The following is a 16899-nucleotide window of genomic DNA, read 5'->3' as shown; positions in this document are numbered from 1 at the left end:
CATCTCACTGCAACCAAATCACTGCGGGACAACTCAACATGGCCAACTCGCCATGGGACAAGACTTTACACTTATATCAAGAAATGGTGGAATTTCGTCCACCATTTTTGTCCTTTGTTTGATGCCAAACAAAGGACAAAATGACATATGAATGATTATTAAAATATTTTACTTTGATTATTTTAAATATTGAAATCGAATTGTTGAGTTGTCCTGCAGCGAGTTGGCTGTGGTGAGCTGTCCCATGGTGAATTGACCTTGGTGAGTTGGCTGTGGCAAGTTCTCCCATTCCGCATTCATACCATCCCAATGTTGTCAGTGGCAATTCTTTGAGGGTTGTGATGATTTATAAAAAAAATCCGTAGAGTTGAGATTATTAAACTTTGTCTTGGTAATTATCTCTCAAATGTTCTGTCACAGAACGCAGAAGACAGCAGAGGCACTGAAAGCAAGAAAACTAAACTGGAAGAAAAACCTTCTTCAGCACACAAGACTTCTAGTAATAGAGAGTGAGTAACTTTCCAAGCTGTAGCAGACAAGTACATGGTATAAGCACGTTCTTACGTACTCAGTTTCTAGTTTTCATTTCATCCAGGGATCAGAGAAATAATTTCTTTAAAAATTCAGTTATATAGTATTATTTGAACAAGCACTGGTGCCAGGTTTATATTCTTACACCTTTAATATTTCCACTGCAGTTTTTAAATCTTTGGGAGAACATTTTTAAGAGACACTCTTCCAAATAGTAGGGCATATGCATCTTTCTGGATTATAGAATACTTTATTTGGAGACTTCCAACAAAGTGCTTCCAGCTGCTATGATGCCCCTGGAACTTTCTATACCCTTTGTTTTATTTTTTAGTTTTTTTATTCTTATTTTTCAAACTTCCCAATAGTCAGAGATCTTGGGCAGTTTACAATATAACACATTTAAAGAAAAACAATTTATGTAAAAATATCTGTACCACTTTTGTGTATTGGTTATTACTTAATTTGATTTATAGGAGCAAAATTTTTAAAAAAAATGCTTTCTAAGCCTCTGCTGATTTTCTGTTTCCTTTACTATTTCATATTTGTATTCTATCATTTTATTCAAAATACCTCCTCCATTCTGATTGTGACAGTTTTCATTAGATGAAAAGATTTGTAGGCTGAGCTATATTTATATCTTGAAGAAAGGTTTAGGACAAGGGTTAGGGAAGATGGAATCTTTGTGTGATTTTGGCATATTATGGCTAGTTGCACAGTCAGCCAGATGTTTAAACTGGATTTGGCATTTTTATCCACCTACTGAATTTTTCCTAAGGACTTGGGTAAGCATATTTGCTATTCGATGTTATTTGAAAAGGTGTTATTGAAAGATGAAAACCTTTTGAAGTAAACCTGCCTTTTGCAAATGACTGATGGTGATTTTATCAATGCTGATGGTATTCATGTGGTGCTCCAGATGTTTTGGGATTGCACCCATTTATATGACCTTTGGATATTGCAACTGGTCTTTTGCTCGATCTGAATAATTGTGTCAGACTAAAGTCATTCTCTTTCTCAGATATAATGAGTTTGATAAAATAAGCTTATTGTTTTGGAGCTGATGTTTTGAAGCAAAAAAATATATATATCCTTTACACAAAATTAAGTACAAAATCTTTAATTCTGTTTCCTATTTTATTTTGGGGGGGACAGGTCTTCAAAGCAAAGCACTGTTAAAGAGAAGGATCTTCTCCCATCTCCAGCCACAACCTCAGTTGTTGCAAAAGATCCAAAGCAAGAGCATGGATCTCGGAAAAGAACTATCAGTCAGTCTTCTTCCTTGAAATCAGGCAGTAATAGTAACAAGGATAATAGCAGCACTAAAAGTAACTCATCTAAGCAAAAGAAAACAGAAGGAAAGGCTTCAAATAACACTAAAGAAACAAAGGTAAAAAGAACTTCAACTACTGATTATAGCTTGTTTTTGGAGTCTTTAAATCTTGTGTGAAATTCAGCACATATAAACTTTATTTTTTAAAAAAGGTCCTGCACTAAAACTCATGCCTGCCACTATTCCTCTTCCTAATACCAGAGGTACATACCTAGTTGCCTTACACTTCATGCCCCTCTGTAAAACAGGTATATCCATGTGATTTGGATCATTGCATCATTTGAGTCTCTAACTGCGTAAATGCCCAAAGACCCCTTCCCTGTAGATCAGACATGTCAAACACAAGGCCCGGGGGCCGGATCCGGCCCACGAAGTGGTTTCATGAGGCCCGCGAAGCCATCCTGGAAACAGTGAGGGACCGGCCCCCACTGCCTTGGCCCTGGCCCAGAGACCCTCCTTCTGCCAGAGACCCTCAGATCTGTCCCACTCCTGCCCAGGCCCCCATAGGCACCCTTGATGGGAACTATGTAGAGCTGGCCATGCCCACCCAGTAGGCCATACGCACTCTAGCCACGCCCACCCAGTAGGCCACGCCCACCCAGGCCACACCCACCCGGCCCCCTGAGGGCAACCGCAATGCTGATGCGGCCCTCAATGAAATTGAGTTTGACACCCCTGCTGTAGATGGTTGAGCTGAGTTTAAGGTGTTGGGGAAACAGATCAGGTTTGTGTAGATAATACTTAAGAGCTAAGCTAATTGATACGATCCCAATTAATGTTGATATTCCTAAATAAGCTTACATTTTCACAGCAGTTAAATAGTTGGAATATTTAATCCAAGGATATACAGATGTGGCCAAACATATTGGTAGCCGTCCACTTCCATCTCTCCATCCCAACTTGCCATGAAATAAATTCAAGCATGCAGAATATGATGTTGTCCATTTTGCAAATTCTACTACTATTTTTAGATGAAATGCTTTTTAAATACAGCATATGTTGGGGGAAAACAGTTAAATGGGATGAAGCTCATTTTTTGTCAAATATTTGCTGCATAATCTTATCTCAACATAAGTTAGTATACTATTACAGAGACAACAAAGGTTTATAATTAAAGTATTAAATGATGCAAAATAATTATTGTATTAACAGTCTTCATGCAAATTATAATAACACCATTGTTAAAATCTCATCTGCTTTCTGTTTTGAATTTTTTATTATGGCTAACAGCTTTGTTTGTCAAGTTAGATTTGTGGCAAACATCTGGGCTGCATTTAACTAGCCTGAATTTGGCAGTTGCAATGCCTTTCCCTCCAAACAGTGTATTAATTAACTGAATTCTCTTTTTTTCCAAGGAAAAGGTTTTAAATAACTCTTCTAATTGTCCTTCTGCCTCTGCCACAAGTTCCGATAGTTCAAAGTCCCGAAGAGCAAAGCTAGTATTTGATGACAGGTGAGAACAAAGATGAAAACCAGATGCACGGTTTTGTTGATAGAATGCATGCATAAACTTACGGAAACATCTGGGTACAGTTCATTCCCCCCCCCCCCCCGTTAACTGTACTGTAATTTGATAGAAGTTATAGGACAGTCTATTATAGCCAAAAGTCAAAAAGAATCTACAAGGACTTTTTAAGATGAACACGTTTCATAAGCTTTCATGAGCTGTAGCTCACTTCATAGAATGTGGGGATTGGTTTAATTGATGTAGGAGTTAGCTAGTGACTTATTAATTTCTAAGTCCAGCTGTCTCATGCTAAACTTAATTTTGAAATCTGTAGTAGAATGTCCCGAGAGGTTAAAATGCTCTGTTATTGTTTTGTGCTTGTTCTGAGACCTGATTTCAGATTTGTTCCATTAATTTGTTCCATTAACAGGTCTGGCCTGTTTTTCCTATAAAAAGTCTGGAGGGGCATTCCAGTTTCGTAGCGCTAGATTTTTTGGGGTGTCAATGTGATAAAATATTTTAAAAATTGCTGATGAATAAGGTTGTTCCTAGAAACTGAGCGGTATTTTGAACCTGACTTTCCATCCTAAGATATATATTTTCTTTTGTGGCATCCTTGCAAAATTTGACCCAGATTCATTGATTGTATATTCAGCCTGAACACACTGATGAAATTGCAGCCAGTTGAGTCAAAGTTTGATCTGGTATATCTGTTATTCACAGAGATGTACAGATGTACATCTGCTGTACACAGGGTCTAATGCTAAGCACCAGTACAGGAACATCGTCCATTTACACCAGTATTCTAAAAGCTCTGCATTGTATCAGTGCCGATTGGAGAAGAGTGAACGTTGCTAGGCTGGAGTTATGTCTTGAAGAAGATAAGATGGTTTGTGTTTGTTTTGAAGGCAGGAAGACGACTATTTCACCCCTGGTTTCTGCCACAGTATCCTAAATAGTAATATAAATGTTTATTTTCAAGAGGCAACTGGACTTTCTTGTTTTTCTTTGAAGACATTTTGCGTCTTTGGGACAGTCATGACCTGGATAACTTGAGAATCTCCATAGACAGAAATGTTTATTGTTCCTGGTATCAGCGTATAATTTTGCAACCCAAGAAAAGTCTTTCCCGTGCCAAGTTAGTTACAATTTAGGCAGGCTTCTCCGTTTCTTTTTGGGTTGTTTTTTTTATTCTGTCTCGGTTAAATGTGATATTTAAGCCCACTCCTAATCCCTTCTGTTAAACTTGGACACTTTATGGGAATTGGAAAGTGTGCTTTTTCCATGGCAGCCGTTGTCCTATGGAAGACTGTTTGCCCTGAAGTTCAACAGGCTTCTACCCACCTAGCTTTCTAAAAAGAGCTGGAAATGTGGGCTTTTCCCATCTTCTCTGAGACAGGATAAGGTGACTGCATGTCAGAAGCTTAATTTGGTGCCGGGTTTTTGTTTTTAACGTTTATGGCTTTAATACCTTTAATATAAAATAATTAGAGCAACAAAGATTCAAAATTTTGTAATTTTATGTTGCAGAAGCTACTCGGCAGATCACTACTTGCAAGAAGCAAAGAAATTAAAACATAATGCTGATGCATTGGTAAGAAAAAACATATTGTCTACTGATTGAATCCTTTTAATTCTTTGACTCTATCATAAATCTCCATGTAAGAACTTTTTTTTTAAAGTCTGACAGGTTTGAAAAAGCTGTGTATTACCTTGATGCTGTGGTTTCATTTATTGAATGTGGGAACGCATTGGAGAAAAACGCTCAGGAATCCAAGTCCCCATTCCCTATGTATTCTGAAACTGTGGAGCTCATCAAGTAAGTTATATAGACAATTAAGTATAATTATCAGAATAGGGACACAATAGGAAATTGTACCCCTAATTGATATACTCTTAATAGTTGGTTCTAGAGGTGCTCTTCAGTTACCACCATTTGTTTATAAGATTTATATGGCAGCTTTTTTTTTGTACAATAATCCTGGATGGTTCACAGAAAGAGAAATGTTTTTAAGGAGTCAATCAGATCAACATTAAAAACTCCCAACAGCCCAAAACTAACCCTCAGTTCAGCAGTTTTTACATTGACCAGACTAGAGTCTCATCCTAACTCACCGTTTGAAAGAACCAGTTCTTCCAAGTCCTTTGGAAAAGCATGTAGTGGCCTGCTTTCTAGGTCCCAGCAATTGGCAACCTTTTAAGGCAGGGGTCTTCAAACTTGGCCCTTTTATGACTTGTGGACTTCAACTCCCAGAATTCCTCAGCCAGGCATGCTGGCTGAGGAATTCTGGGAGTTGAAGTCCACAAGTCATAAAAGGGCCAAGTTTGAGGACCCCTGATTTAAGGGATCTGGAGCGAGCATGCCCACCTTATCTGATATGGTGTGCTTTGAATTGCACCTGGATAGAAACTGGAGAGCACTGGAGAAGTACAGGCAAACCACCCAAAACTTAGTATGCTGTTGCATTCCAGACCGGTTGTAACTTTCAGATTGTCTTCAAGGGAAGCCATGTAAATCACATTGTGATCCAACTGGGAAATGAGTAGGGAGTAAATGACTGTAAACAAGGCCTTCTTGTCTAGGAATGGGTGCAATTTCAGCACGAGATGAATCTATGCCATTGTTGAATGAGATAAATCTGCCTAAAAGCTCCCCTAGCCATGACTCCCACTTGTTCGTTGAGCCTGCAGTGTAGTCTAGAATGCCTCCACTCCTAATTGTGCACCAGGTCTCTCCAGGGGAAAAGCAGCCCCACAAGAGTTAGATATGGCATCAAATCCAAGGGGACCAAAACCCAGACCTGCTAAATCTTCCTAGGGTTAAGTTGAATTTGGTCCCTCCCATCCAGATTCTCACAGCCTCTAGGCCAGGCATGTCAAACTCGTGACATCGCGCGACTTATCACGACTTTTTCCCCATTGCCGGCAAAGGGGCGGCAGTTTGACATGCCTGCGCTAGGCACTGGGTCAGCGTCTGAACTACATTGCCTTGCTAGCTAGGAGTGGAGATGTAAAACAGGATGTCATTGGGTTGTTATTGTTGTTGTTTAGTTTGTGGCCTAAGTAAGGTATTAAATCTTATATAGAAATAGTTAAATGAAAAACTAAATACCATTTTAAACGCTTTCTTAACTCTTAACTTTGTACAGTGTATTTTGCTATATTTGATATGGTTTTAAGAAATTGTAGAAAGCTCAACCAACAAGCTCTTTGAGGAATAATTTTTTTGTAAAAGTGAAAAAACAGTTATTTTTTGGTTGAAGGTACACTATGAAGCTAAAGAATTGCTCAGCACCAGATGCAACTGCTGCAGACAAAAGGCTAGCAGTACTATGGTATGTATTCAGAACTAAATTATTTATTTTTTTTGTTTTGATTTATATACCGCCCTTTTCCCGAGGGACTCAGGGCGGTTTACAGGGCAGATTAAAACAGTACAATGTATAGATTAAAATAAAATAAAATTAATAGCCTCAAGAGTTTAAAATTTAAAATTTACAACCTTAAAGCCCCTCAGTCCAGGCCAGCTAACTCAAATAGCCAGGTTTTTAGGTCCCGGCGAAATGAGCAAAGGTCGGGGGCGATCCAGAGTTCCACAGGCAGTTGATTCCATAGGGCAGGCACGCCCACCGAGAACGCTCACCCCCTGGGGATCGCCCGCTGGCACTCGCTGACCAGTGGGACCCTGAGGAGGCCCTCCCTGTGGGAGCGCACAGGACGATGGGAAGTTGATGCTGGCAGCAGGTGCTCCCTAAGATAAATTAGAAAGATGGGAATAGCTAGAGGCAAACTGTATTTGGGCAGACTTTCATTTTGTGGGTGGTAAGATAAAGCATATCCTGCTATTCTAGTTTAATACAGTATCTGCTTAGACTGGAAGCAGCACAATCACCATCTAAAATAAATAATTATTATTTACTTTATTATCAATAATAAAGAAAAATGAAATTTAACTATTTCAATTAAAAGCTGGTTTTTAAAGAATCCCAGTATGTGTAATTTTTAGTTTAAAATAAATTAAAAGATCAGTGAGGATCTTTTACTAGCAAATTTCTAAAGTAGTAGCATTCTTCTTTTTATTAGTCTCAGATGCCAGTCCCTCTTATATTTAAGACTTTTCAAGCTGAAGAAGGAGAGTGCATTAAAATATTCCAAGACACTGACTGAACATTTGAAGGTAAAAAAAATGTATTAACCTGTAATTTGAACAATTGTTTGTCTTTTCAATTTCCCTAAATAGATGTTGTCATTGATATATAATTCAGCAATAATGCTTATGGAAAGTTTGTTGTGACACGTAATTAGGCAGATATATTTACACTTCATTTTAGTAGTAATTATGCCTAGATTAACTTCCATTCTTGCTCAAATTATTCCTGGTGCTGTAATTTTTTAAAATTGCCTATTTTAAAGCACTTCATGTATTTATTTGTTTTTTAGAAATTTGTTATTGTAGAATGTATAATACTGCATCTGTATTCATTTTAAAATTTGTGGGTTTTTCCTAAACAGAATTCCTATAACAATTCTCAAGCCCCGTCACCTGGTATGGGAAGGTAAGCATTTATGTAATGCATTAATGTGTCTTTTGCATGAAGGCACGAATTAAATAGTAAAAACATGAGATGGATATCTGAAATTCAGATCCAATTTTGAAGCATTATAAAAGCAGTTGTTTTATAAGTCTTTACTTTTTAATTAATTTGTGACTAAATCTTTCCTACATGTTTTATATGTCAGAACCTTTCTGTTTTCTCCTGATAGTTTCAAACTTCTAACGCAGACCTCTGTCAAATTTTCATAAATAAAGGGGAAGGGGATTTTATTGCATAATTATATCATCTCCCAGAGCAGTAATAGTATCATTGTAACACTAATAATATGACTGAACACTTATAAACAGGTTGGATGATTTAAATAAGAGATTGCACACATGGGCCCCAATCATAAGTCATTTTTCAGAATAAACAAACATACACATACGTGTTTGTGTGTTCTGAAAAATTAGATAGACAGAACTTGTCTGCTGCCTGACTCAACAGCTCTGGGCTGCTTATAATTACAATAAAACATAAAAACTAATTTTAAAAAACAAAGGAGTGCTTAGTACTCTTTACGTTCAGTTACCCTCTTAGACAGGGTGTTTAAAGGAAGTTTAATACTACCAGATAACTCAGGGTCTGAATGTTGAAATTGTATTTTCTACAGTTAATAGCAGAAAGCAGGTTTTGAATTTCGTAACTATTCCAGTAGATAACGTTTTTCTGTTTTGCAAGTGTTAGTAAAGAAACTTAACGTTTTTTTTTAAATTTTTAGCAAACCTGTCAGTATGCCATCTCCGGTTTCACCGAAACTGTCCCCAGGGAATTCAGGAAATTACTCGTCAGGATCAACCAACCCTTCAGCCAGTGCTTCTTCAGTTACTATTCCACAAAGGATACATCAGATGGCAGCCAGCTATGTCCAGGTTACTTCCAATTTTCTGTATGCCACTGAAATTTGGGACCAAGCAGACCAGCTTGCCAGAGAACAAAAGGGTAAGATTGGATTGCATGAATTTATACTCGGGGTGTGTGGGTGTGAACTTTTTTTCACGTTAAAAAAGGGGGAAGCATTGTAGCTGCTGAGTCCATTAAAGCAACTAAAGTTTTGATATATTTTCCAGTCTCTTTTTGGATTACAGTTTTATATATAAAAAAAACTAACAAAGCATGTGACTTTTATCAATTTTGTTTGGGGAGATGTCATGGGAAACTGTAGTTCAATCAGATTATTTTTCTTTTTTTTCCCTGTAGAATTTTTTGCAGAATTGGACAAAGTTATGGGCTCTCTGATCTTTAATGCAAGTGTTATGACAGACCTGGTACATTACACCAGGCAGGGATTACATTGGTTGCGTTTGGATGCCAAGTGATAACTGGATTGAAGAAGTCTATAGCGTCACGAGAGGCTTTGCTGCCTCGGATTTTTTTTTTCAACACTGTGTCAATTAAAAAAAATAAAATAAGGAAGACTGCCATAATGAAAGCAAAGAAAGTGAAAGAGAATGGAACACTTTCCTGTGTCTCCCAGCATCATATGTGTAAGAATCTCCAAACATTGTGTTAATGAACTTTTTCAGCTGACCCCATTTTAAAAAAAATATATTTAAAAATAGTTTAAGCTCTGCAATGTTTTAATGTAAGATGGATTCACTGATTTGCAATTGGATTGGAATTCTAATAATTATGCCTAACAAACCTGTTTTGAAACTTATTTATTTTAATTTGTTTTTAAAAGCTGTGTGTTTGGGGCTGGTTTAAAACTTAGCTGTTTTTCCTATGAATTTTACCTAATCAAGTACTTAGTGAAGATTAAATGTAGACACTTTATTTAAGTATTTTGTGAGCTTTGTTATTCTGTAATGTCTTGTGATGGTGGAGCTTGTAAGAGAAAGTCAGGGTTGATAGATTCTAAAGTGTAGACACACATTTTCATGCATATTTAAGTCAACCCTTAATGATGGCCACAGTTTTATTGATGTGCTAAGTTCCAAGGTTATATAACTTGATCATCATTTAAATCATTTTAAGTCAAAATATTCAAGTATTTGTATGGAAAATCAGTTTTGAAACACATGTCTTAACACTAATAATCTCAGTATGTTACAAAATATTGCATTTAATGCAATATTCAGAGTGATGTGAGTCACAATGGACTTCAGTCTCCAAGTATAAAATAGGAATGGTTTCAGATGGACAATCTCGTACTTTGGTGCAGCCTCTTTTATTTCCTTGCTTGTAATTGTTAGACACCAAAGCTTCTAACAGTAGTAATTCCTATGTGAAACTGATGTGCTTCATCAGAAAACGTGCTGTGTGACAAACATCTGTCTTTGTCAGAATTATGTAATGGACAACAAGGGGTAGAGAATAGACCTGTGATTACAGGGACATTTTAAACTGGTCCAATTAATTTGAAATTTTGCTTTTATGCCATTCTGTGGCACATTCATTAATGTTAAATGTTTGTGATGGGAACAGAGTATTTAGTTACAATGAAATAACTGTGATCAACAAGAATCATGCATGGAAATCTGCTTTAAGGTTAATAAGCAAGGTACCTTTTCATAGAAGGTGCTTATCTGACTAAAAGAAAAAAATACTGCTTTAGCGTCCCTATCATGTCTGGTGTGCCTTATGCCTTTTTAGATGAAGATTTTAAATACTGTTTACAAGACGTTTTACACTTAGGACCTGGTATCCAGTCAGTCTCCAGCAGTAAAATTGTACTTCCTTTTCCTAATTCTAGTGGCTGTCGTTTGTTGACAATTCATGTGGCTTGTGCTTTAGAGTCAGACTCTAAACCCTTTCGGTGTGGAATTGTGATATGCTGCTTTGCCTGCCCTTTTTCCTAAAACCCACCCAGATGTGAACATGCATGTTCAAGAAAACAATTGCACTAAAATTATGTCTAGCTGTATAGCTATGTGCCAAAATGATGGCGAGTTTTGAAAGAAGGATAGAATTTTACATCAATTAGTATTGCAGTATCTTTGGGACAGTAGCTTCATCAATTATCACAACTAAGTAATAGTTTGTATATTCATAGAGACTTGTATCCTGATGTGATACATGGTTTCTTTTAAACCCGGATACTTTGGGCCTCTGAGGTTGAAGTTGCTAATCACTTGGTTTGTATTCAAAGTCATTATAGCTTACTGTTGCACCCTGCAGCACAAGAATGCATTGTGAGAGCAGAAGAAGAAACATGTAGGCACATCCATACAGCGTTTTTGTTTATATAAAAAAGTATATTGTGATTTTGCCACGTAAGTGATCAAATTATCACTGTAAATTTACTATGTGCAAAATCACCTTAGCTAATCAATAATGGGAAAACCCGTCTGTTTATAATGAAATTGCAACATACTAGTGTTCCACATACTTATGTTCCTTTCAGTCAGTGTGAGCAGCTGTCTTGGAGAAGCTTTTTTTAAATCACTCCCTTAGCAAATAATTCATTGTATTTACTCTCAGCACAGAGATTAAAGAGTGAAAGAAATATTTTTAGCGGGCTTTCAGTGTTTATTTCGTGTGAGCTGCTTGAGTAAAAATATCAATTGTGAAAAGCAATTTTTAAATATATGCATTTACATGAACCATAGATTCAAGAGGAAGAGCACAGATTCCTGCTAGCATCAAATAATAAATAGCTAATTTTCCACAACTAATTTCCCTGCTAATATCAAAAGTCAACATCCTTGACATTTGAAAGTGCCTGACACATTTATTATAGTGAAATCTTTACATTATCCCAGAGTGGATTATAGGCTCTTTTCTTATAAGGTGCTGCAATGATCGTTTGACTAGTTTGCTTCCTTTTGTATCCATTTAACATAGACTGGCAGTGAGAAAATGTCTCTTTTTTTAATCTGTTGTTTTTAAAACTAGAATAGTATATATCAGACTGATTTTTTATATATATATCTCCAGATACTTCCTAAGTATTTGTGTCTTTATTAATTTAGCAAGGCTTCTCTAGGTTTAAATGTAGACTTAAGCTGCAATGAATTATCTGTTGCAATAGCTGTCTCATGGAGGTCTTATTTGGGTGTCCTAAATAAACAGATTGCTTATTTATAATAAATTGTTCCTTTTTAAATTTAAGGGTCAGTCGAGTTTTCAAACAATTGAAATCAAATTACCAACTTTTAAAATACCATTTAACTTTAGAGTTCAGTTGTCTCAGGAGTGCATGAGTAATTTGCCAAAGTTAATTGTTAAGTGCAAGAACGTAATGAACTTTTTAAAATTCAAAGAAAAGTGACTATCCTTAATCTGCCTTTTATTGAGTTGGATTTAATCTGTCCTGAACCCATTGCATGTACATCATGACCACTAACAGAAATTGTTCGATAATTTCCGTTTAAAAACCTCTGGAATATTATATATTATCAAGTCCATGACTGCTTATTAACACATATCAGTGTTTTAATATATCCCAATGATGCGTCTTTATAAGATGGCTTAATACTTTTCATCTGAGTGAGCAAAAAATGAATTGCTTCACCAAACACATAATTTCGATCTCCTGCCCCGCCCTCCAATTGCTGAGTTTTTAGGAGAACAATTCATGAATGGTAGCATGAAGTCCACTAGAGAACTTGAAATGTTTTGCCAGAGTGCTGTCAATGAATTTAGTTATAAAAGTTTCATTTTGGGGGTTAGGAATAGGTTAGAAGACAATTTGTACATTCCAGACTGAGATGATGTGGCAGATTTAGTCTAGGACCCAGTGATTTTGTAGATATGTGGCTACGCCATTTTGTATCTTAAATGAATACCCACTTACTAGACTAAGTGACCCAACGTGTTCAAATGCAATTTAAGTCTCTTATCTGTAAAGAAGAGTAAATGGTGGTAGACCTTTTGATGGCAGTATGCAATTTGTAATATACGTGTTTCTAATACTATGATCTTCATGCATAAACAGATGAAATTAAGCCTGTTCAAAGTTTGTTATATTTGTCTTAGATTATAGAACATCTAACTACATCAGAATATCTATTGAGTGTTGAGCCATCCTCATTTTGATGATGGTGATAAATTTCGCATTTTATGCAGGAATGCTTTCAGTGTCTTTTAGATTGTCAAAGCTTGATTACTATGATTTTATACAAAACAACTTCTGTAAGAGTGTTATGAAGCAGGTGCAGCCATATGGAGCCAATAGGTATATTTGCTTGCCTAAGGCAAGTAAGTCACAGCTGCAGCAGAGAACAGTATAGTTTGCCAAATTTGGCAGTATATAGGAAATGCTACCTTTGCTATGTATAATTCCTTGCACTGTATTCAGCTCTGCAGTATTTTTTATTAAAATGGTTTAAAGGGGCCTGAGGAAATCAAGTTGAATACATTTTACTAATGGAAGGAGAAAGCAACATCCAAATCATAGGATGAGAATCTTGAATAGCAAATATTTCATAAATATTTGGGTCAAGACACAATGATTTTAAATTGAGCAAGAAATCAGTATTGTGGGAAATTTGAGTTTCCAATAGTTCAACAGTATATATACTTTACTAGTGAACACTATTATGCAACTTCATTTTCCCCCAGGCTGTAACAAGCACAGCTCAGCTGTACAATACAAAGTGTGGTGATCAGATTAATTCTTTTAGATAGGTTCTGTCTATTTATGGCATTTTATAATCAATAAATTACTAATAAATCTCACTGGAGTGAGGCTGTCCTGGAAATGCAAGCATTTTCACTAAATGCTTTCATGCCCTCCACATTTACAACTTCGGAACAAATTCAGTTCATTTGTACCACCGCTTCCACTTAGAAATGTGTTGAAATTATTGAAATGTTGGCTTTGCTTCTTGGTTCCATTTAAAAACCTGTTGGCAAAGCATTTAGTTTCTGATAATGTGACTGCAAAAATAGAATTGATGCTGGCATATTGGATTCAAAACCATTTTCTCTCTCTTAGTGAATAAATAACATCAAAGCTGCAGCCACTGTGCCCCGATGATTACATTCAGATGCCTGAAAACGTGGCTGCGCGGCCCAGGCATAGTCTCTGCAAGCACATTTGTATCAAACCCCCCTTTTAAATGGTTTTAAGAAGTTTTGTATATTGGAGGATAAAGTGCTTATATATTTATTAAAGATTCTTTATCTTATTTGAAATTATTTGGTAAAGACGGTTTTCTTTTAGTTTGGGCAAATGTATGGGATGGGGGTGGGAGAGAGGTTATTTGTACCCTTTTTATCTTTTTAAAAAATGTTTCTTTAAAAAAAAACACCTTGAACATGCATCTTGGTACTGATTATGATTGGCAGTATGGCTGTCCGTTGCGTGCATTGTACATGCTATGTCCACGACTTACATTTTTGTACTTACTATTTAGTCATCTGTTCTCAACCAAAATTAAACATAAAACTGTGATTTTTCTTCTTTTCCTTTCCTTTGCAATACATTTGAAATTCCAAAAGGGTACTTTGGGGCTCCAAATTAGGATTTCTAAGCAGTATGTGCATTTCACGTATGTTAATGGTGAGCAAAGTATTATATACTAACCAGATTTTTCCCCACATCTGTATAGTATATTCTATGTATTTTGTGGTATTGAGATTATAGAAAGTTTAGTGTCTGAAATATGCGTTTAATGTGTATTTTTAAACAAATTTATGGCAATTAAATATTTGGAGAAAAGGGTATCGCATTTCAATTTGTAAAGATCTTTTTAACTACTGTGTCATTAAAATGCTTTGTACAATGCAGAACTGTAACTGGAGAAACTAAGTTTAATAAATATCAAATAGATTTTCTGTATTAAACTTTATAAGCACTGTGCTTGAATTAATCCTTTAGTATGAGCCTTTCTGGTATGGCACTGCACATTAGATCAGAAAATCTCTTGTTTTTAGAATGGGAGTAATTGTGAGCTGTCCTCTCTATTTCCTGAACACAGAAGAATGGGAAAGGGACAGGACTTCCTACAATTATCATTGAAATATTTTCATTAAGCTAACAGCAGCATTACCCACTACGCAATGAAAGTTTGAAAGCCATAGGAAAAATTAAAAAGGGAAAAAACCTGGTAGAGTGTTGGAATTGGTGGTATTTAAATGCCTATTGTTAATAAGTGCTTCATTAAGACTGGAAACTGCTTGAAAAAAGTCTAGCACTATTAACGGTTAGATAGTGTCAAAATCTTATCACTTTTTGCTCAGAAGATTCATCTGTCTCAGAATATTTTCATTGTGTCTTAATTGCTATGCGTCTCTCTTTTCACTGGTATGCAAGACAAATATCAAACTGTGGTTGCTCTTACAAGTATTTATTTTTTTTTTGCACACAAAAATACAAATAAAAGATAAAATCAATTAAACCTACCATAGCTTGGATAAAAGCCCATCTTGGTACAAGATGGAAAATATAAACTAAATTAGCATATATTTCTGTCAAATTGAAACTCTTTCATTTGTCCATACAATTGAAGCATCAATTGAAAAGCTTTAAATATATATATTAGGAGAGGTGACAATAAATAAAGGGGAGCATCATCCAAGGTAACAGCTTGTTCTTCTTAAGACATAATTATTCTTGCAATATTGTTAAAGAACATTGTTTGTTCCTGCAAAATAAAACAAAGAATCAGTCTGATTGCTATTTTAGGCACATTGATATTAATCCATATGTAAGAAAGAATCTAGTATTTTAATAGTAGTTTCTGTAATATTGAAGCAAACATTGCATTACTTTGTTTCAGGAAAGCAATAGTGTCACCAGTACTTATTTAGCTCATTTTTTAGAGTTGCACATCCAAATGGGAGACTTTTGTTCTTGATGGTAATGATGTACAATTGCAAGGAATAAGAAATGTATCAATAAAGTTAAATCAGTTTTCATGTTAGATTGTCCTAGGATTGCCTGCGTTGCATTTTCCAAAATGTTTTTAATTTCAATCTGTACTGTACTATATTAAAAATGACTGTTTAATGTTTTCAGTTTTAACATTAAATAGAAAATATTTTGTAAATCAAGTCTTAGGTTTGTAAGTTCTTTTCTCTGTGGGTGCGCCTGCCCTATGGAACCAACTACCCACAGAACTTAGGACTGCCCCCGACCTTCGCTCATTTCGCCGGGACCTGAAAACTTGGCTCTTCGATCTGTTTGGTCCAGACTGTGGGGTTGTTAATTTAACTGGGTTTTAGATTTACTCTTGGGGCTTGAATTTAATTTAATTGTTTTAATTGTTTTTAATTTTTGTATTCATGGTTTTAACTGCCCTGTAAACCGCCCTGAGTCCTACAGGAATAGGGCGGTATACAAATCCAATAAAATAAATAAATAAATAAATGTATATAGACCTGGAGAAACTACAACTACTACTACTACTTATTATTATTATCATCATCATCATCATCTTCCTCTTATTCAAAATGACCTGATAATTGCAGTTATCCTAACAGTAAAAACACTTGCTGGTTGGCATGAAACTCTTTCATTTTCAGGCATGAGAAGGAAATTACCTGCACAATCCTGTGAAGCATTCACGGTTATACTTGCATGGTGCTCCAGCTGGTCTTGAAACTCCTCTCCAGAAAGGTGTCGTTCTTTTGGGCCTAACAAGCTGAGCATTTTCTGGATGCAGTGAAGCACAGTGTATCTGAAACATAATTATAATCTGGCTATGAAATGAAATTGAAGTCTGTTTGAACATTCAGCCCTTAGAATTCTCTTCAGACCTTTCTCAGATCCTGTCACTTCTACAGGAAATTTATGACAGCTTACCCTTTCTTTACAAACATTCATTAATGATAATTTCATTATATGATAATTTCAAAACCTGCCTTTCCTGCAGAAATTCATGTAACTTACATCTTAATGTTATCCATTTTCCACACTAATTTATTGCCAGTATTTGTAGTTTAGCCCAATTTTGAAACTCCTGGCTTTGTACAAAACGAAAAGGCAAAATCCAATAATTTAAACAAGTGATACAAAGCTAGACACGTACAAAACTATACATATACAAAGCCAAGCTATCACAATAAATTCCCAAGACATAAGATGTCTTGCTTATCTCTTTTCCAGA

General features: G+C 35.9%; 1 protein-coding gene across 3 annotated transcripts in view; it reads left to right on the top strand.

Moving 5' to 3' along the window:
- Positions 1 to 10587, top strand: part of AFF4 (ALF transcription elongation factor 4) — a 51923-nt gene extending 41336 nt beyond the window's left edge. For all 3 annotated transcript variants that reach the window (XM_083355368.1, XM_083355370.1, XM_083355369.1), the window contains 10 exons: positions 421 to 509; positions 1684 to 1918; positions 3217 to 3314; positions 4839 to 4902; positions 4991 to 5127; positions 6572 to 6643; positions 7392 to 7485; positions 7821 to 7864; positions 8625 to 8845; positions 9104 to 10587. In XM_083355368.1, coding sequence (XP_083211494.1) covers positions 421 to 509; positions 1684 to 1918; positions 3217 to 3314; positions 4839 to 4902; positions 4991 to 5127; positions 6572 to 6643; positions 7392 to 7485; positions 7821 to 7864; positions 8625 to 8845; positions 9104 to 9222 — 1173 coding nt within the window. In that variant the 3' untranslated portion in view covers positions 9223 to 10587. The remainder of the gene's footprint in view (positions 1 to 420; positions 510 to 1683; positions 1919 to 3216; positions 3315 to 4838; positions 4903 to 4990; positions 5128 to 6571; positions 6644 to 7391; positions 7486 to 7820; positions 7865 to 8624; positions 8846 to 9103) is intronic.
- The last annotated feature ends 6312 nt before the right edge of the window (positions 10588 to 16899 follow it).

This window comes from Vipera ursinii (assembly GCF_947247035.1).
Source record: "Vipera ursinii genome assembly, chromosome: 2".
Lineage (NCBI taxonomy): Eukaryota > Metazoa > Chordata > Lepidosauria > Squamata > Viperidae > Vipera > Vipera ursinii.
The sequence above is the reverse complement of the archived record's forward strand: the minus strand, read 5'-3'. Positions and strand labels throughout refer to the sequence as shown.